The sequence below is a fragment of the Hippichthys cyanospilos genome, chromosome 11 (genome assembly GCF_059441005.1).
Source record: "Hippichthys cyanospilos isolate Australia breed blue-spotted pipefish chromosome 11, RoL_Hcya_1.0, whole genome shotgun sequence".
Classification (NCBI taxonomy): Eukaryota; Metazoa; Chordata; class Actinopteri; order Syngnathiformes; family Syngnathidae; genus Hippichthys; species Hippichthys cyanospilos.
Window position 1 is genome coordinate 2695001 of NC_142379.1, and position 21786 is coordinate 2716786.

The window sequence follows — 21786 nt, forward strand, 5'->3', positions numbered from 1 at the left end:
ATGAAATGTATGTGCACTATGTTTCATGACAGTAAATCAAAAATTAAAAATAGGTGTTCGATACCACTTTTTTCCAGACCGATACCGGTACTCGACTCTTGAGGAGTTTCTGATATCAAACAAATCCAATACCAACAAAAACAACGATTATTTGAAAGAAAGACTTACTCTATTCTTTTTTTTTTTTGCCTCTGACTGCAGCTGGTATCGGCCTCCTCCACAATTACACAACACCTTAAAAGAAGGCCTGCATTGTCCTGATATTGATATTATATATACTATATATATGTTTATATATATACAATATAAAATATTGCCGAATAAAAATCTTACTTTTCTTTAATCAATCAGGATGATTACAATTTTAATGGAAGAAATAAACCCAGCAAAAATCTTGTGTAATACATCAAAACAAAAATAATAATACTGATTTCAAATGAGTATTTACATTGATAACTTGTGCATAACCCGTTTAACGGTTATCTTGTCGGGCCTTGGCGGAGGTCAACTTTCCCAAGCGCTCTTTGAACATGTCCTTGGAGGCTTCCACTCAGTAATAACGAGGGAACGAAACCAAAATAAAGCGCCCGCCTCGCAGACCAAACAGTGCAGCAAATCAAGTATGCGGCAACAATGAGAAAAATGGCCGCCGCCAAGGAGCAGGGCGCGAAAGGACGAGATAGGAGGGAAGGACGGGTTCATTTCAGGGCCGGCCTGATAGCGCGCACAAGAAGGCCGAGCGGGTTTGCGTTAGCGAACGCGCCAAGGCCCCGCGCAGATAAGGGAGCCGCTTCACGCCGTCTGCCTTTTGTCTTCTTCACGCACGCCTGCAACAGGCAACGCCGACGCTTATCGGGCCGTCGCGTCGCACCGCGCGCACAAAACACACGCACCGGCCCATTACATCACCGCATTTTGGGGACTTTAAGCCGCACCGGTATATTTTATTTATTGAACATATAAACAAATGGGCAAAAAAATAATATTAAAAATAAAAAACAAAAAAATAAATAAATAATAATAATAATAATTAAAAAAAATACATATATATATATATATATATATACATATTTGATATATATAAATAAATATATATAAAGATAAATATATAAATATATATAAATAAAAAGTCAAAATAGCAAAAACTGAGAAAAAAAATCCAGCATAAGCTGCACTCTACTATAAGCTGCAGGGCTCAAATCACGAGAAAAAAGTTATGGTTTATGGTCTGAAAAATATGGAAATAAGCTTCATGTATTGCCAAGAAATTCTGCCAAGTATGCGGTTTATCGGCGTAAACAAGACAGAGTTAACAGGAGGTCATGTATACGCAAAAATACACCGGAAAGATTACTGCCGTTTTACATGTTACCCCGATATTACAAAAAATGACTGCGTGGATGTAGAAGAAGTCCATTCTTTATTTGTGTCCGCTTTATATAGTACTGCCTCCTAGTGGCAGACACTTGGCAAATAATTTGCACGCTGAATTGGATTGCGGCTTTAAATCATGATTCATATGCTAAATAATTACATTCCATTTAACATATTTTATTTTTTCTTGATTCATTGATTAGTCAACTATGAAAATTTGCGAAAGTTGCAGCATGTTATTGTTTTATTTTTCTATGATATTTTGGTGCCATTTTTCCTCATTTAAAAAATAATTGATAGAGGCTAGAACGAATTAACGGCATTTCCATTCATTTGGATGGCGAGAGATGCTTTACGGTAAGGGGGTTGTGAGTTACAAGCCAAGTCACGGAACGAAATCAACTCATTTCTCAAGGCATGGCTGCGTTACTCCATAGAATCGCGTGTCGAGTCTTCTTGACGGCTGAGTATTTTTCGAGCGTCTCTCCAGATTCCTCCAAAGGGGCGCCGACTTACCGCTGCTACTTTTACGCCAATTAGAGCGCATTACCGCAAAATCCCATGAAAAGTCACATTAGGGATGACATCATTGCCCTCTGCCAACTTTCCGAAGAGGCGGAAGAGTCACATGACACGTAGGCCGCTTCGAACAAAGCCGCCTCACAAGCCAAGGAGCTAGCGGGCCGCCTAGCTAGCGCGGAGAAAACAACGGGATTGTCCGTCTTTTTTTTTCTCCCCCACCTCTGCGGAGGATGCGTGCTTATCTCGTCTGGGTGACTTTCCTTTTCCCCCCCTCGAACCCTGAACCCGAGCTCCCTTTTTTCTCTCCTCGGCCCCTCCCACTCTCTCTCTCTCTCTCTCTCTCTCTCACACACATTGGAGTTGTTTGACTGAAAAGGTCTGGAACAGATTAAGAGTTGGAGTGCAGAATAAAGAGGCCTGGCAGAGATTCAAGTCTGTCTGGAGCGACGGCACAACGAGGCCGTGCCTGCGCTGGGCCTCACCAAAAAGGGCCGGGAGGGGTGTCGGATATGCTCGTGTGTGTTGGACGTTCCCGCGTGTGAGGCAGCCGGCAACAGGCCCCCGTTAAAGGCGCTCAGCTGCTTTTCTCCTCCGAGCTCCGATTACCGTAATTGCCCAAATATAGGACGCGCTAGGGCGCGATTAATCGAATTTTCATCGCAATCACGATATGTTTGTGTGTGTTGGACGTTCCCGCGTGTGAGGCAGCCGTCAACAGGCCTCCATTAAAGACACTCAGCTGCTTTTCTCCTCCGAGCTCAAATTACCGTAATTCCGCAAATATAGGACGCGCTAGGGCGCGATAATCAAATTTTCATCGCAATCACAATACTAGCTGCCGCGATTAATTAAGCTGATCCTCTGCTATATTAACATGAAAAAAAGTCAAGTACTTACAAGGACTTTGTCATCCTACCACCAGGGGGCAATGTTTCCTCCGTGTTTGCAGGAATATATTAGGAATATATTATTTACCGGCGTGAAATGAGTTTCTCACCTGATTCCTAACGCAACAGCGCTAGCTGTCAGTTGAGACCCATTTTGAAAAATACGACAAGCGAATAAATTTGGTTTGACCGAAAATGACATTTTGACACGCGGGGCGCCCCCGCCCCGATTCACTCTTTTTTTTTTTTTTTCAAAATAAAAGCAGACGCTCTTAAAAATTGTACTTGGGATTTAACACCATAATAATCATTCGAGTTTCAGAGATGACAGGTCTCCAAACAATCATTAGACTTCGAAAAACAAATCGTGGATGAATCGTTGCCTAGCTAACACGACACTTGCGCCGCTCCCTCCTCTGCGATTCAGTCGCGTCTTCGGCGGCGCGGGAATAGTTAACGCGGCGCGACTCACTATCGGGCGCCCCGCGTGTGCGTGTGTATATGACTTGTAAATCTTCAAAGGCGCCGCCTGCCCGCCCAGCTGCTCCGCTCGCCTTACAACTCCGTTTCGGAGCCTTCGCCGACGAGACGGCCCGGTTTCATCTCCTACTCCGACGCGGCAGCGCTGACATATGATGAAGCGATGACACTTTTGTCTTCTGCCACTTATTTCGTAACCACGCGGAAAACCCGCTGTCAAATTTTAGCTCGGGCCGGGCCAGAGTTTTGGAGGGGGGGGGGCTTTTGCTAGGATTAATGGCTAACTCAGCTGTTGTTCCAACACTAAAATGGTTGACAAAAGGTTAGGCGCAAGCCAGGCAAGGCAAAAAGGGGAGGGGCCACGCGGGGCAGTCCAAAATCAAAGTAAAGTCGCTCAGGCCGCTTACAGCTGTGAGGAACTTTCGCCGGGGGGGGGGTTTCCACGACGACAGCTTTGACCCTTGTTTTACGATAAGCGTCCGACTAAGTTTGCCGGGGAACTTACCGAAGCGGGGGTCGAGCCGTGGGTCCAGCCAGGAAGTGGTTTTGTTCTTGTGGTTGATGTAGTAAATTTCACCCTCTGATGTAATGGCTTGTTCCCAGCCTTCGGGGAGCGGACCTGGGGGAGGGCGGACAAAAGGCGTATGACGGAAACGGCTTCAGGTTTTTGTCACGTCCCATGATGGTGAGACTCACACGATTCGTGTGAAAAATTGGACGCAACACGGTCGTCATTTTTGTAGCTTGCATGCAAATACCGTATTTTCCGCACTATAAGGCGCACCTAAAAGCCTTGAAATTTCTCAAAAGCTGACAGTGCACCTTATAACCCGGTGCGCCTCATACAGCGCAGAAACCGCCAGTTTTTATTTTTAGGGGAAAAAAAAAAACATTTTAATCGCTATGTGATTGCAACGGGACGCGCGAGATTTTGTGTACAAAAATAATCATTGTCCAAATTTTGGACCATATAAAACCATTATAATTACAATTGTTTAGATGTATTTAATAAGATTTATGAAATTGACTTCCCTGTGATTTTTGCAACATTCCGTCAACAAACTGTCAACAAATATAAAATTCTTTGTTGACTTGTGTTTCATCTCAAGACAGTAGGTGGCGGTAGAGCCCAGTAAATGGCTATGTCTTAAAGTGTCATCACCATTATTACGCCTTTAAAAACATTTACAAAATTAGGAAAAAATGCTATGTGAATAGTTTGTGTGTGCACAAGGGTTGATATTACACAAGCACTAATCAAGCGTGTCAGCTACCCCCCCATAAAAAACATATTTCATGAGTATTATTTTTATTTTTAAATGAAAAAGATGAGAGTTCTCATCCATGGCACTGAAAGAGTTATAGAGCGCGTCGTTATCCAATATATGGGCCAATGCATGAATGTGAGCTAAAGCGGAGACTCCAGAAGGATCCCATTGCATCGATGCCATCACTCGCTGTCACCAGAGGGCATACTGTAAATTTCGTGACGCACAAAGCAGTCAACATGCCTTTGGTTAGCATTTGCATATAGCCGCTCGTCGTAATCACGCGCAATTACCCAGCTCAATTTCTTTCGCTAACCCCTAACCCTTTTTTTTTTTGTAAATGCCCTGCATATTAATGAAAATCTAAAATATTCAGACCAAATAAAATCTATTTATAAATTACAATAAATTGCAGCCCGCTACCACGTGTTACGCAATACAAGAACACCTTTTCGCCGGTTCGTTATAGGCCAGGACAAGTTCAATGATCTCCCTGCAGCTGCGCGCCGTAACAGTTAAATAATTGTCGCTCTAAAACGGGAAAGTCTACTATCAGAAGCGAATGTCATTTTGTCACCTCTGACTGGCTCCTAAATCTTTTTCCAGCTGTCAACGAGAGCAGATTTACACGCAAGCAGCGATATGAGGGATGACGCTCCGTGTGTAATCTGGGAGTCGCGGCGCTGCGAAAAAACATGTCAGACAGGACCTGTCACGTTCTACCTGGGTTTCACCTCACCCCGGGCAAATTCCGGCTCCAGCGAGCTACGCCGGGCCTCGCTGACTAGCAGCGACTAGCGTGTAGCGCAGAAACGCCTGGACAGAAGTAGGGCTGGGCGAACAATCCAAATCGTTCGATTATTTCGTCTTTTGAAAAACAACAACCAGTTGAAAATGAGCAAAATTGTCAAATTGAGTTTTGTAAAGCATTAGTATGGCGGGCAAGAGAAACCTATGCTAATTAGCTAATGCGTGTATAACCCCAGGTAAAAACATCAAAATTGTATATACATATTAAAAATCGGTGACAAAATAATATAGTAAGTGCTACTTATATATAATATGCATGTATACTACAAAATAACATCATAAATAAACAAACATATAAAAGAAAGATGGCATTTTATTTACCTTTGAGTGATGTTGACTAAAGCTACTTACAGCCATATTCAATAGCCTAGCCTAGCCTAGCCTTCTTCGTATTTCTTGATTATCTCCAGCTTCGTTTCCATACTAATCATCTTCTCACTTCTCCCTTTAACATCACTAGCAATCTTGCGATCCATGGATAACCGATTCAAGTTTGAATTAAGCACTGCACAATCGATACGATATCGTAAGCACTCACATTAGAACAAAGCTTGACGGTACCATTTTGAACCATGACCCCGACCAATAGCAGAGCAGCATCTTAGTGACGCGTGTTGCAGCGCAGGCAGTTTGACGCGACCAGAAAATAAGAGCAATTACCTACAAACGTCTGAAGAGGGAGGCAAAACACCATAAACACAGCCAAGCCCACAGGTCATGACAGTTGTTGATGCCGTAAAACGGGAGAAATGCCGTGAAGAGGGGCCGAAAAAAATGTGCATTCCACTTTGTAATGTGAAAAAAAAAAAAAAAAAAACGTAAGCCAGGCACGCTGTCACCCGGGGGTCCACTGCGTATACCATGATTTTATTGGTCCGGCCGAGTTGCGAATACTTTTTTCCATGCAGGCCGCAAGCTAAAACAAGTTTGACACCCCAGCTGTAAACCAAAAACATTGGAGGAATAAAAATAAATAAAAAAGCACGCACCACTGGCCGGGTTCATCAGATTCTGCTGCTGGACCGGCACGGAGGTGGGCGGGGGAGCCTGGTTCATCTGGAGCAAGGCCTTGCGGGGGTCCTGCCAAGTGGTGGTCTGATCAATGTGGCTGCAGGGAGACAAAGATAGATAAGACAATCGGTTGAAAGCGGAGGTCGTCCCCATGTGAAGCGGCAGACGCGCGGGAACTGATGAGTCAGTCGGAGAGCTTTTCAAGTCAACAATGGGGGCCAAAATCAGCTTACGCGCGCCTGGAAAACATGTCGGCCTTTCGTTCTCGGCGGGGAAACGCTTAAGAGCGCGGGCGGTCGGAGGCCGGCGATCTGACGAGACCCACGCAACAGAAGGAAAGCGAGACTGGGTGCCACGTCAAAGCTCGTAATGTAACAAACATAGTAAACCGGGGGACAAGATGACTGGACTCAACTGGTTTTGGAATGTTTTGTCTAATTTATTTGTCTATAGCAGTGGTTCTCAAATGGGGGTACCAGTACCCTTTGGGGTAGTTGAAGGAACTCAGGGGGAACTCGAGATTTTCAATCAAAATAACCAAAAAAATCCTTTACAAATAATTATTGAATCATTCATCATTCATTGTTTCGGGAAAACAAATCCATTAAAGAAATTTTATGTTAATTATTGTTAAAACTCAAGATTCTCCCCCATACTAGAATGGTTCGACCCAACTTGTCATGTGCCGCCTCTCGTTACCTGTCACGTTGATGTTTATTACTACTATAATCCGAAAACAGGATGCTTAATGTGTAGTATTTTTCTGTGGTCAAATATTTCTTAATAATTATTTTTTTTTGAGAATAGGTCTCTGACATTTTCTTTTTTTGGGGGGGGGGACAAATATTTATTTATAATTATTGGGGCTTTTTTTAGAACAGGTCTGACTCTTTGTATTGATTTTTTTGTAGAAAAATATGTATTAACAATTAAATGATCAAAACAGGGCACTTTAGGTTGATTATTTTTTGTGGACCAATAAAAATGAAATTTGAACGGCTTTAACGCAGCCTTAAATCTAAGGGTCGAATTTGCAGTTTTGCGTGATACTTTTGCAATTTTTCAAGCAATTTTTTAAGCTTTTTTTAAGCTTGACTCATGCCACTCCCACAAAAAAAAACCCTAAAATGACTTCCTTTATCACCATGTCATCTGGAAAACAAAACAATCCCCCTCGGGTTTGTTACTACACTGCGTCGGCGGCCTCAGGTGAGGCGAGAACCCCCCCAAGCTTCGAAAACAACAAGTGAAGGGCGGAACAATGCGGCTGCATCTATTTGGCGGCTCCTCTTCGCCCGGCGGCGGCGGGGGGGGATTGCGGTGGGTGCCGGGGTTGGAAAGGGTGGGAGGCATTGTGTGAAGGCATTGATAATTAGAGCTTTGTTGGTACTTGTTGCTTGATTAAGATGGAAAGCTAATACAGGAAGCCCTCCTCTCCGAGCGGGACCCTCTCTATTGAGGGAGGGTCAGTCCCAGGGCTCAACGCAGGGGGTCCTCCCCTTTTTTTTTTTTTTTTTCAATTCCTTTCCTGGAAGCCCCCTCGGACGCCGTGGAGTGTCAGGGGCTTTAACAATCCGGCGCCACATTTACAAAGCTTTCACCTGCCTGACAAAAGCGCAGACTGAGCTACGACCTAAAACCCCGCAGCATTCAGGTTTTTTGTTTTTTTTTTCCTGTACAGACGTCCATCGGCTCAAAAAAAAAAGGCGGCGGATTCCAGCAGTTTGTTTACCTGGGGGGGCCGCAAGTCGCGTGTTTACAATGTGGGCGACTAGCTAACCAACTAACCAAGTGGTCACGTGCTGTCGCTTGGATTTTAGCTGTCATCTCAACTGGTTGAATTTATCATGAGATTTTGTTGGAATTGGCGTTAGCATTTAGCGAGGCGACATGGGTCAAATTGAAGCTATTCGTTAGAATTTCTAAAGGTAGTCTTGATTTGTTTTGATTTTAATACCAAACAAAAAGTTAAATTTATGAGAAATTTTTGACAAAATGTGTGTAAAAATCCTAGTCTTCTTAATGGTTTATCAGCTGAGAAAATCAAGCTAAGATCTAGCTAAATTAAATCCAAAATAACTGAATTTAAGCTAAGGTTACTGTATAAATTAAAGGTATAGTTTTCGTTTCAAAGCTAAAACTCAAAGTTGCGCTTCAAATTGATCGTCGCAAAACACATTCCAGCTAACATCTAACATTCAAGCTAAAGTTCCAATGAAATCATAATTGCGAAAAAAAGTATCTACCACCAATGATTCTCGTCTTTCGAAATTCAATCTTACAACAAAACAATCAAGCGAAAAATTCCAATGAAAACGCAAAAGCGAAAATGAAGTACCTCCAACCAATAATTCTTGCATTTCCAAATTCAAGCTAACAAGTAACATTCAAGCTAAAGTTCAGACGAAAAAATACGAGCTAAAATGAAGTATCTACTACCAAGGAGTCTAGTCTCTAAATTTAATCGAAAAAGTTAGCTAAAGTTTTAGCTATTACGTTCCTCTTTAGCCTGGGCCGATTGGGGGGGGGGGGTGAGAGGGCCTGACTCAGCACTCCTCCTGGAGCCCCACAGCCCAACCCCAACCACCCTCCACTGCACAATGCAACCCATTTTGAAGCCCCCCCACCCTTGTTTATGCTTTACTGATCAAAGGAGCTGCCAAATCCCCGACCCCCTCCCCCTCGTGGCCCTCACGCACGCACACACTCACTCACGGCAAAGCGAGCGAAGTAGCTGGAACTGCTCAGACTGGAGGGGCCCCCTTGAGAAAAAGGGGTCGCGGGGAGCGGGGCCATACAACTGTCCGATAGAGAAAAGAACTGAAAGAGGGGGGAAAAAAAACATCCACGGAAGCCCCCCCCCCACAGAAAGCGATTGGTCGCTGGAGTTGCTGTGTTCCCGATGCACTCCGCCCTGACCTCCCCCTCCCACTATGGAAACTATGACATTTATTATAAAGGGGAGGAGAATGGGATAAGGATGTGATCCTAGTACTGTACACCACCAGTGCCCGCAACTATAAATATTTATGTTTTTCATTCTTTTCCTCCCCTTTTCTTTTCTGTAAAAAAGAAAAATTCAAAGTCCAGCCCGGGGGCAGTTTGTGGGCCGGCTGCTACGTTATATTTTGGCCTACTGCTTTGTCTAATCGTAATATTAACCCTTGTGCACACACTTTGCAAACGATACACATTGCAATTTTTTCTCATTTTGTAAATGTTTTTAAAGGCGTAATAATTAAAGCTATTTATGTTTTTTTTTTCTTTCAACCACTCATATGCCCACATATGTACGTTACATTTATTAACGGCCACAAAAAATCGTAAACTGGGATGGTCTGTCTTTGTATTCTGCGACATGACGATGGCCCTTAACTGCTCTCTGCCGCCACCTACTGTCTTGAGGTGAAACACAGGTCAAAAAAATATTTTTTTTATTTGTTGACATAGTTTGATGGCCGCTCAACGGAATTTTTCGAATATCGCAGAAAATCAGTGTCATAAATCCTATTAAAATACATCTCAGGAATTGTAATTATAAAGGTTTTGTATGGTCCAAAATTTGGACAATGATTATTTTTGTACACAAAATCTCGCAGGTCCCGCTGCAATCACATAGAAATGTCAGAATCATAGCATTTTGAAATTTTACATGTTTTAATCATCTGCTGGAAATTTCAGCTCCCTAGTGTTTTTTCCCATTGACTCTTTCATGAAATCATAAAAAAAAAAATCAAAGGAATTTCTATAATTTGTAACAATGCCACAAGGCTATGAGAAAAAATTTCAAACTATAAATAAACTAATATAGTACAAAATATTCAAAGTCTAGCTCGGGGCATTTTTGTGGGCGTGCCGCAGATTATATTTTGACCTGCCGCATTGTCTAATAATAAAATTAAACACGGCTCACACCAAAAGGCTCCGAGAAAAAGTAAAAAATTGTAAATAAACATAAATGTTGCAAGCTATCTCTATTTTCTTACTAGCATTTCGCACACTAACACTAATGACCTTTTGCTAGGTCACCTATCGCCCAACTGAGATTTATATTTGTTTGTTTTCATATGTGATACCGCAATTAAGAAGTTAAGAACACGCCTCCAATTGACCTAATCAAACTAGCGAGATGTTTTTTTAGCAAAATAACCAAAAAGTTGATCAAAGGAAATAGAGACAAGATCCCGTCTTCCCCACCTTACTAGCACAACATGTTTGAAACATTTAGTAACTCGGAGCGCAGGTCAATGAGTTACAAGTGGTCAGTAATTCATCACCAAGGTGTAAGACTAAAAGATAATCCATTCGGCCGGCCAAATATGGGCCGAGCCGGAAGTCACTTCCTGCGGGCAAAACATGAAAGAAAAAAAAGAAAAAAAACGAGGCGGCAACTGTCGAGGTGGGGGTGGCTCAGCAGTTGCTGTGAGGAATTGCTGATGATCCTCAGACACGGAGCGCGGCCGCAACTGCTCGGTGTTTACCCGCCTGTGGTGGGGCAAAGGCACCCTCCCCCCAGGCCTCTTTCCCCCCGTGGGGCAAACTACTAAACAGCAGGACACTGCCAAACTAATCAACTTTGCTTGGAATATTAGCCGTTAGCTTTTTTTAAACTTGGTTTCGTCACGCTAAGAACCATTTTGAAATCTGCTTTAGCTTGGCATTTTGCTGCTAGCTTAAATGTGTCAAGCTAAAAACCTGTTTTGTTATGACTTAACACTTTCCCATCTTGTAGCTTGAAGGGGCCAACCAGTACAAGGCAAGACCGCTAAACTAAGCATTTTAGGCTTGAATATTAGCTCTTAGCTTCATAAATCATTAGCTTGGCTTTGTCAGGCTAAAAAACATTTTGAAATCTGCTTTAGCTTGGCATTTTGCTGCTAGCTTAAATGTGTCAAGCTAAGAACCTGTTTTGTTATGACTTAACACTTTCCCATTATTTAGCTTGAAGAAAAGGGGCAAACCAGTACAAGGCAAGACCGCTAAACTAAGCATTTTAGGCTTGAATATTAGCTCTTAGCTTCATGAATCGTAAGCCTTGTTTTGTCAGGCTAAAAAACATTTTGAAATCTGCATTTTGCTGCTAGCTTAAATTTGTCAAGCTAAAAACATGTTTTGTTAAGACTTAACACTTTCCCATCTTTTAGCTAGAAGAAAAGGGGCAAACCAGTACACGACAAGACCGCTAAACTAAGCATTTTAGGCTTGAATATTAGCTCTTAGCTTCATAAATCGTTAGCTTGGTTTTGTCACGCTAAGAACCATATTGATATCAGCTTTAGCTTGGCATATTGCTGTTAGCTTGGGTTTATCAAGCTAAAAAGGCCACTTTATCTTGACTTTAACTTTGATTCATCAGACCGAGATCTATTTAAATAGCTACTTTTAACTCTCCAAAACTACTTTAGACAGAATTTGAGCACAAATAGATTCAAATATATTCACATACAAACCCTGATTCAGATATGAGTGATATGAATGATTTTGAAACGGTACTTTGCTAGTTCTGTGGCTGAGTTGAGGTACTTTTGGCGTGGAAAAATTACAAAATACAACACTAATCATGTGTAAGCGGACTTGGCTTAGGCAGCGGATGAGATGTCGGTGTTGTGCTATTTCCGTCCACTCAAAGGACTGCTTGTTGTGGATGAAGCAGCCGTGGAGAATTAGGTGAAGTCACGAATCTTAACCCATGGGCGGCCTCGTCCTATTACTGTTTTTCTTTTCTTTTTTTTTCACAGTACATTTACCGCTCAGTCATATCAAAACGAACGGTCGTTAAAACGTTCATTTGAACCGTCATCTCAAACTTGTGAAACTCGAGAAATAAGTCTTGATCCGCCCGGACTCTTGACGCGTCCTTGACGGATGGCCCACTTATCAAGGTGGCGTTTATTGTGCGGGTGTTATTTATAATGTCCTGCTGAGGAAGAGGAGGAGGGTTGTTGTTCGGAGCTACGGAATCATAAGCGTGCAAAACAATGGCTGGGTCAGTGAGTTGCTTTTCAAGGAAAGGGACTATAAAACTAAGGCTGGCCAAAAAATGAAATCTTGATTTTTTTTCGATCATTCTGGAGGATTTCTACGGGGGGCCTGAAAGTGCAAATCACACAAACAAAACAACTGGGCAAACAAAAAATGGCATCGCAAAAAAAAAAAAACTCCGTACAGGAGAGAAGCACACAATGAAGAAGGAGCACGCAAAAAAACTAGGCAAATAAAAAAGGTAATCACAAACAAAAACACCTTATAGGAGAGAAGCATAAAATATAAGAGCATGCAAAAAACTAAGCGAATATAAAAGGAATCGCAAACAAAAACACCTTATAGGAGAAAAGCACACAAGAAAAAAAAGCATGCAAAAAAACTAGGCTAACAAAAAAAGGTCATTGCAAACAAAAAACAAAAACACCTTACGAGGATGAAGCAAACAAAAAAGCACAAAACAACTGAGCAAACAAAAAATTGCAAACAAAATAAAAAACACATTACAAGAGAGAAGCACACAAGAAAAAATGAGCATGCAAAAAACGAAATAAAAATAAATAAAAAGGTAAGTGATAACAAAAACGCCTGACAAAACACGAGCACACAAAAAAGCATGCAAAAAATTAAGCAAACAAAACAGTAATCACAAACAAAAGATAAAAACACCTTACAAAAGTAAAGCAGACAATAAAAAAGAGCATGCAAAAAAAAGCAAACAAAACAGTAAATGCAAACAAAAGACAAAAACACCATCCAAGAGAAGCGCACAACCAAAAAAGAGCACACAATAAAAAAGAAGCACACATGAAAAAATGATCACACTAACTTTCTCTACCGGAGATTCTACCACTGGTAGTGCTCATTTTTAAAATGAGACAAAAAAAAAAAACTGTCAAGGTTAGCGTTCATTCACACCCAATCAGTGGGCTTCTGTCGTCCAATCAGCATTGAGTCCGCATGCCTCTCCCCCAACAACGCCAACCATATTCCATTATCAAAACGCCTAATTAATCGAATTAATTCAATTTATTGCCCCGCCCTGAATGAAACCAAATTTTCAAAAATGACACTAGTGCGTTCCCTACGGATGAGCTGTCCGGTTTGTAGAGACGGGGGTGCGGAGGTGTCAGGAGCTGCCCCCGGGGTGGGGGTACACTAAAGCCAGTGACTAAAGAGCGCACCGAGGGGGGGGGGGGGGGGGGGCAGATGTAATCAGGCCCATAAGATGGGGACAACCACCTCGGCTCTGCTCTGACTGGGGGGGTGCCTGCTTGCCTCTCTATCAGCAGGACATCATCAAGAGAGATTATTGGGGCAACCTCCGTGACCCCATTGTGGCTTTAAGTTTCCCTTTGAACACGCGTTTGTTTCGACAAGACGCAGCTTAAAGACTCAGCTTTTACCTCCACTGCTGCCCCCCCCCCCCCAAAAAAAAAAAACTGAAATGTGTATTTGTTAGCTTAATAGGTTGCTCCTTAAAGGTGTTAGTTAATCACACATCATAAACGCGGGACTGTTCTAAAAATGGCCGCCAATCGACAATTAGGCATGATTCAATAGCAATTTTAGCTTCGGATTTAGCTGTTAGCTTGATTTTGTATATATATTTTTTAATACTTTTGATGATGAAATTTCAGCTTTAAGCTTGAATTGGTCAACCAATAACTCATTCAAAGCAAATGGAGTTGTTAGCTTATTATTTTTAAGCTAAAAATAGTTTTGCTAGCAAAGAAATGCTAAAATTTGAGCTTTATCGTTAGATTTCACAAGCTAGGAGTTATTTTTATTTTTTTAACTCATCGTTTAGCCATAAAGTTGAATGTATTTAGTAAAGAACAATGTCAACACCAACTTTAGCCTTTTATTGTAACATTAAATTTGTCTAGCTAGGAACCGTTTTTAAAGTGATTTAAAAAAATGCAGCACCAATATTTGTTTTTAATTCGACACCATTCCAGCAAGATTAATCTGTCAGCCACATAAGCTGAGTTTTGATGCGCATTTTTACATCGCCCGTGTTCATCTTTACAATAATTATCGTAACGAGAAGAGCTAGAGGGCGGACATCAGTTGGTTGTTAGCATCCGGTTCCTGTTGCAGCTAGCAGCAGCTCATGTTAGCCGAGGTTGTTTTGGCATTATTTTCAATCAAAGAAGAGAGCAGACTGAACCAACGTCCGAGTCGGTCCTTGTTGACGCTAAAAAATATGACGAAAACGGAGTGTGTGGGAACGTGGGAAATCGTAAACACATTTAACGCGCGACAAATATATCGCTTACGGAAATGAAAAAAAAGAAGAACAGCTATAGTTTTTACATCGTCGCCAAACTGTTGGTGCGTCGTATACATGGTGACATAGAAAATACCTGAATTTGACCGTAAAATTAATAGTGTGTCTTATATTTGGGGAATTACGGTAAATAAGTCCAAACCCAGAGACAGGCTGAGGGTTGTTTTTTGTTTGTTTTTTTTCAAGTCTTGATTTTGAGTGTTTTTAAAACATCTTAGGCGAAGGATATTAGTGGTGATATATTCTGGGCAGAAAATTTCCGGTAAAATTTCAATTTAATTGTGTTTGTAACCTGATTTTTTTTTTTTTTTCTGGGGACACTGACCAAAAGCGAAGGTCTTTGGGTGGGTTTAACCCCCGAGCCCACCTGAGGAGAGCCACTTCCCAGGCAGGAGATGCCCTCGGCTGACAGTGGAGGCATTGAAGTCTGGGACAGAGGTGTTACATCAAGACTTTGGTAAACACGGGCTCGACTTTCTCACAGTCCCATTTGTGTGCTGAGCTGACTGCCCCCCCCCCGCTGGAACAGGAAGGGTCTTGTCTGTGTGTGTGGTCAATAAAGCAAAAGTTTGTCAAACACAAAGTTAGTCCAAATGAGCTCTTCACACAGGTCCAACGCACCGCCTTTCCCGCGCCAACGGTCGCGGGCTGAAATCCGATAAGAGGCGCTGAGCAAGAACTGGCTCACAAATGGAAGTCCTTCCATTCGGTTGTCATTTTAATCGGTCTATTTGACTATTATACAGCGTTGCTATGTCTATGTGTGAAAAATATAATGTCGTGTTGCCTTTGATGACCTACGGTATGAAATACGGTTCCAAAATGGTTCGTTTTCTGCCTGTATAACCGTCTCTGTATTTTTATGTTTCTCTATAGCGAAACCGAATCATTCATTTTTATTTCGTCAGGATTTTGGATCATTCAAAACTCTAATATGTCATATGAAATAATCTACAATTTTTTTTATACAGTCCCCTTGACTTTTTTCAGTCACATTTTTTGACATATTATGCCATGGGGGGTGCATATGAAAACAAAAACTACATATGTACGGAAAGATCTCATGCCACTGAACATTTTGAGTGGTTTGAAGGAAAAAAAATCACAAATTAAAAATGTTAATTATCCCGCACTCAAAAGCAAGTACCATATTGGTACAAAAAATGCGAGGGTAGTCGTTTCTAGATGAACGCATAAGGGTTAAAAAAAGATTTTGCAAGAGTGGCTGAATACTGGCCGGGTGGCTTAAAGGACATGTTTATAATCTGTATTAACAACTTAATTATAGCAATTAAAGGGATAGTCTGTTTAATGAGCAATTTTTAGCCAGTGCTAGCCACTTTCCGAGATTTGCTTAGCCTACCGCTTGAAAATATTTGGGAAAAGAAAATGTAAATAAACACATGATGTCAAATGATGTCTTTGGGATTGAATGAGCTAATTTGATAACAAAATAATTTTTCATGTTTTTAGCCATAATAACAATTTTTTAGATGCATTTTAAGAGGATTTATGGAATTGATTTGCCTGCGAGTCAAACTTTGTCAGCAAATAGAAAATTCTTTGTTGACTTGTGTTTCACCTCGAGACAGTAGATGGCAGTAGAGACCAGTTAAAGTGTCATCGTCACTTCACAGGCTACAAAGACGGACCATAGCATTTTTGAGGGGCGTTAATAAACGTAAACTACATATGTATGGGTGCAACTGATGCCACTGAACAATTTGAGTGGTTGAAGGAAAAAAAATATGAAAGTATAACTGATTACGACGCATTTAAAAGCATTTACAAAATGAGGAAAAAAAAGGAAATAGTTAAAGAAATAGCAAAGTGTGTGTTAAAATCATCATCATAATGAGTTACCAAAAAAAAAAAAAAAAATCTATCTTAGGTTTTGGCCGTATTATCACCTCGCCCTACAAAAGTTAGTTTTGACGCATGGCCAAGGAGATATTTGTTGCAATATTTAGAAGCGCAAATAATCGCCCTTATTTAATTTCAGGCTCCTGTAACTTGTTCTGCAAAGTCGAGTGTTGAGTGATACGGAACAAAAACAAAACATCAACTGGACGTGGGAAAGGTCGCCCTTTCCAAAGTGTTTCAAATCCAATTGGGAAAAGACAAGGGCCCATCTACCTGCCCCACCCCCCCCCAAAAAAAAGAAGCTGACCGGCTTAGGGCTGACTTCCCACGCACATTGAAAGCTGCATTTAATAAGCGTCCGGAAACAGTGATTACCCCTCCTAGTTGTGTGCCGGTGTGTCTAAATTAGAAACCTTCATTAGTTTATGACCCCCCCCCCACCCCAAAAGTGACCCAACCTCCCTGCGGTCATAAATCAAAAGGCCACGGCTAAGTACTGGAAGAAAAAAAAAGAGGAGGAAAGGTCAACAGACTGTGTTGACGTTGGAGCGCTCTTTAAATCGGAGCTGTTTTGCTTTCTCATGCAACAATTGCGCAACTCTATCGACATCATAATTACCCCCGTAGTCCTCGCCGATAATTATCGCTCTATTTATTTGGGCAAACCTCCTTTGTCATTTTTAATTACTAACTAGGATGCGGTGTAGGAAAAAAAGTTCAATTGTTTGGTCTGTTGTTTGACTTAAGACACCCTTCTGACTGTTTACTTACCGTAATTCCCCGAATATTAGAAGAACTTTGGAACTTTTTCAAGATCGGTTTTAGGAATATTACTGTGCGTGTACAACGATGGACTCGGACGTCGGTTCAGTCTGCTCGCTTCTTTGATTGAAAATAATGCTCCAATAACCTCAGCAAGATGCTGTTGGCTGAAACAGCCAACTGGCGTCCGCCATGTAGCTCGTCACGTTACGGTAATTATTCTAAGTAAGAATACGGCCGATATAAAAAGGTAGATCATCAAAACTCGGAAAAAAATCTGGGGGAAAAGGCGTATCTTATAATGAGGGGAAATACGGTAATTTCAGTCTTTGGCATATAGTATAGGTTACGATGTTCCTGGCTTACGTTTTTTTTCACGTTACAAAGTTTTTTCCTCCCCTTTTTACGGCATTTTTCCCGCTTTACGGCATTTTCCCCGCTTTACGGCAGCAACAACAGTTACAAAATCCAAACTTGGTGGTCAGTGTGCGTGCATATTATTCTGCGAGTCGGATCGCGCGCATACGTCACTACATGCATCACTGCATACGTCACTAAAATGCCGGTCTGCTATTGGTCGGCGTCACAAAGATGCAGACGCGCTTAAGACTTGATCTCGTGTGAGTGCTTATCGTATATATTATGCATTTTAGTGCTAAATTCAAACTTGAAATGGTTAGCCCAAGATTGCTAGTGATGTTAAACGGAGAAGTAAGAAGATGATAAGTATGGAAACCAAGCTGGAGATAATTAAAAAATACGAAGAAGGCTAGGCTAGGCTAGGCTAGGCTCACTCAACGGTAAATAAAACGTCATTTTTCCTTTATATACATTTTTTTTATAAAGTTAATTATATACAGTACATGTATATTATATATAAGTAGCACTTAATATACTATTTTATCATGAATTTTTAATATGTGTATAAAATTTTGATGTTTTTACATGGGGTTTTACAGGCATTAGCTAATTAGCATAGGTTTCTATTGTCCGCCATGCCACAATATATATATACATATATATATATATACATATACATATATATATATATATATATATATATATATATATACATATACATATATATATATATATATATATATATATATATATATATATATATTATTATTTTTTTTTTTTTTTTTTATATAAATATAAAGTAGAGAAAACTCTTTGGGAGCCCCGTATTTTGGGAAGGCCCCCATGAGCCAGCGGCATTGAATAAAGATCCGCGTTTGAGCGCCGGGACAAAAGGTCACCCCCGGGACTTTTCTGCTCATCTCCACACGGCTGCCATTTAACTGGGCCGACACAAAAGAGGGCCCGTCTCTTTCGCCGCCCACGCTCTTCAAGGGAGCGCGACGTCGGCGTCGGCGGGGTCGCGGCGACTCCGAGGCCCATCACCCACCGCGCGGCGTCCTGCGGCACGTTCGGAAACAACTGGCGAGGGAATTCCTCCTCCGGTGGGGACAACTGAGCGAAACGTGAGCCGACGCCGCTCGTCCGGGCTTCGCCGCTCGGCCTCCACACTTGGGCGTCGGAGGCGGGACGTTTATAAATAGGGGAGTGTCTTTTCCAGCGGCGGCGGCCGAAGGCCGTCTGTGCTCCGGATCGAATGTCGGCGCTTGTGTTGTGCCGTTTTTTTTAGGGGGTTGCAAGCCGGCAGAAAGTTTTGTTTCCTGCTTTAAATATTGCTGTTGGGGAGTTGCACTTTTTTGTAGGGGTGCCACTATGTCACTGATCATATTAAACCCTGGGAGAAATTCTGGTTTTTAGAGGTTTTTGATGCGTGATATCAAAGGAAAAACACACCAAAAAAAAAAAAAAAATTGGGAGGCAAAAATATTGCATAGATTGTCAAAACACGACAACTTTCAATAAACAGGAGGTCGGGAGGTACACTCTATCGGTGTCAACCTTAGCCCATGTCAGGCTCATTTACTGCCATTTAAAATTTGAAATCTTGTCAGTTTTGGACATAAACCCGATTTTTAAGATCATTATGATCAGGATTTTGTTTTTTATTTTTATTATTTATTATTTTATTATGTATTGACCCGCTTCGTTAAAAGCGTCAAATTACGTCCCTGGCACTGAATAAGTTGAAGTCCCAGATACTTAAGCATCTGGGATTGAATGTTGAATACTGATACTTATGTGCCGTTAAAAAAAAACACAAAAAAAACGTGAAAATACTTCCCTGGCATGGAATGCGTAAAGTATCTGGGATTTTATGTCTGGACTCTTAAAAACGTGAAATTACGTCCCTGGCATTGAATGAGTTAACAACGTGGAATCGCATTTGAGTGGCACCAAGCTATTTTGGACAAAAGGCGAAAATGAGCTTTTTGTGAAAAGACCTGTTTTTGGCACAACAGTGACTTTGACGCCAATATTTTTTTGGTCCCGTCTGAAACATCTCCGCAGTCCTTCCCCAAGAGACTCCACACGAAAAGAACGCACACAACATTGAATTCCAGCAACCCCAAAAAATTTCCAAGCGCACATAACCGGCTTTTACCCAACTTGAGCTTTAATTTATCCCACCCCAATTTTTCTAATTATGAGTTTCTTAACAAACGGCGGCGATCCTGGGAGAGTCTGTAAAACACCACCCCCAATCCTTAACACACGTTTCTTTGAAATACTACAGATGTGGTCCAGATGTGAAACTTTCCAACATCTGGCAGCAAAAGCTTTTTTTTTTTTTTTTTTTTTTTTTAGATGAAGAGTAAATCAGAATGGATGGTGTTTGCGTGGTGACTTTTTTGTTTCATTTTCGTACCAGACACAGACAAAAAGTTGACCCCTGGCGTCAAAATGAGCTTTACCAGAATCATTAGGTAAGAGCGGCGAAGCGGGAGGTCGCTCGCGTCCTTTAACGGGCATCAAAAAGATATCAGGGATAAAAAAAAAAAAAAGGGACTTTTTTTTTTCCAGAGCTGCCGAAAGCGTTTACACGATTGCTTCGACGTCCTAATGGGAATCATCTGATGTTGACGTGTCACAATAGTTTTTGTTTTACGATCATAACATGACGACTTTAATCCCGAAAATGTCACACTTTACGTTACAAAATCATCTCGCGTCCGAATTAAATCCAATTGCGGGCCAGAGGCGGCCCGCGGGCTGTATGTTTGACACCCCTGGTATAAAGTGACTAGAAAAAATATTGAAATGTAATTTTTGGGTTAGCTATTTGAATTTTTCTCGACTTTTATTCAGTTTTGCCTTCTTGACATTTTACCGAACCTTGTACAATTGTGACTTTAACACTAACACACATCCAGACGGGCAGGTTAGCGGATGACGCCGGCAAGACGCGCGTGCGCCGGCGCCGCCACACTGGACCTTTTGTCTCCCGAGGAACGCTAAAGTCTCGTCTTGTTTGCTAGCTAAATGTAATAACCTGCAATGGGGCGGACTGTCCGCCATTGTGCGATTGTAGCGAGCCTTCCGACGAGCGTTAGCATAATATACAACTTTTTAAGGCGTGGGGGGGCGGGGCTTACTTGAGGAAGTATCTCTGGCCCGAGGCGGTCTTGGCCATCTCCCACCCCGGGGGCAGCGGCACGTCGTCCGGGATCTCGTACGACGACTGGCGCAGGTGCTGGGGGGAGGCGCCGGCCGCCGGCGGCATCCCGGCCAGGGATCCCCCGGAGACGGCGCCCATCTGCAGGGAGGCGGGCGAGGAGTGGGCGCGCACGTGGTGCGGGGTGAGCGTGCCGCCCGTGCCCGCGTCCGTGCTCGCCTGTGAAAAGAGACAACAAAAAAATGCTATTTTTCTGCTAACGCGAAGATCGAGATCTAGAGGGCACCTGCATGCCCTCTAGTGGTGCTCAAAAGAACTACCGCTTTAATGCTTACACCCATTTTCTCAGACGCTTATACTCAATCGGGTCGCAGGCATGCTGGAGCCTATCCCAGCAGTCTTAGGGCAGTAGGTGGGCTTACACCCTGAGCGGGTTGCCAGCCAATCACAGGGCACACAGAGAGGAAGACCAATCAACACACCCAAATACACCAAAGGGAAATTTGGTATGTCCAATATACCTTGCATGTTTAGGATAATGTGGGAAAGGCATGGGGAGAACATGCAAACTCCACACAGGATGACTATGGATGACTAAAGTTACTAAATTAATGAATTACTTTAGGCTACTAAAGTAATCTTTACTTTAGTACATGACTTGTTTATAAAAATAAACAAATAAATAAAATCTTGCTTGTCATGACCGCATGACATCACCGATTCCTTCAACCCCAACCAGAAAGCGTATTTTGATTTAGCGCAAAACGAGATTTTACAACGTTGATGGGATGCAAATGACCTATTTTTAAAATCTGATAAAACAGCGGGTGTAACTTTTTTTTCCCACCCCCAGACATTCTTTATGTTGTAATTACAACTTTATATCTATGTTAGGAAGCTGTGCGTGTGGAGGCAAGTTTGTAGTAGGCCTTGGATAGAAGGGAAAGGAAAAGAAAGGGGGGGGGGGGGTGCAAGAGGAGGAAGGGAAGCAGGGAGGGGAGA

At 42.0% G+C, this 21786-nt stretch overlaps 1 protein-coding gene across 2 annotated transcripts in view; it reads right to left on the bottom strand.

Moving 5' to 3' along the window:
- The window catches only part of yap1 (Yes1 associated transcriptional regulator), a 33954-nt gene that overhangs the window by 11085 nt on the left and 1083 nt on the right, over nt 1–21786 (bottom strand). Inside the window, exons 2-4 of one of the 2 annotated variants that reach the window (XM_088427686.1) lie at nt 20765–21003; nt 6331–6449; nt 3769–3882 (exon numbers count right to left, since the gene is read on the bottom strand). In XM_088427686.1, coding sequence (XP_088283812.1) covers nt 3769–3882; nt 6331–6449; nt 20765–21003 — 472 coding nt within the window. The remainder of the gene's footprint in view (nt 1–3768; nt 3883–6330; nt 6450–20764; nt 21004–21786) is intronic. The other variant, XM_088427687.1, reaches the window with a different exon arrangement.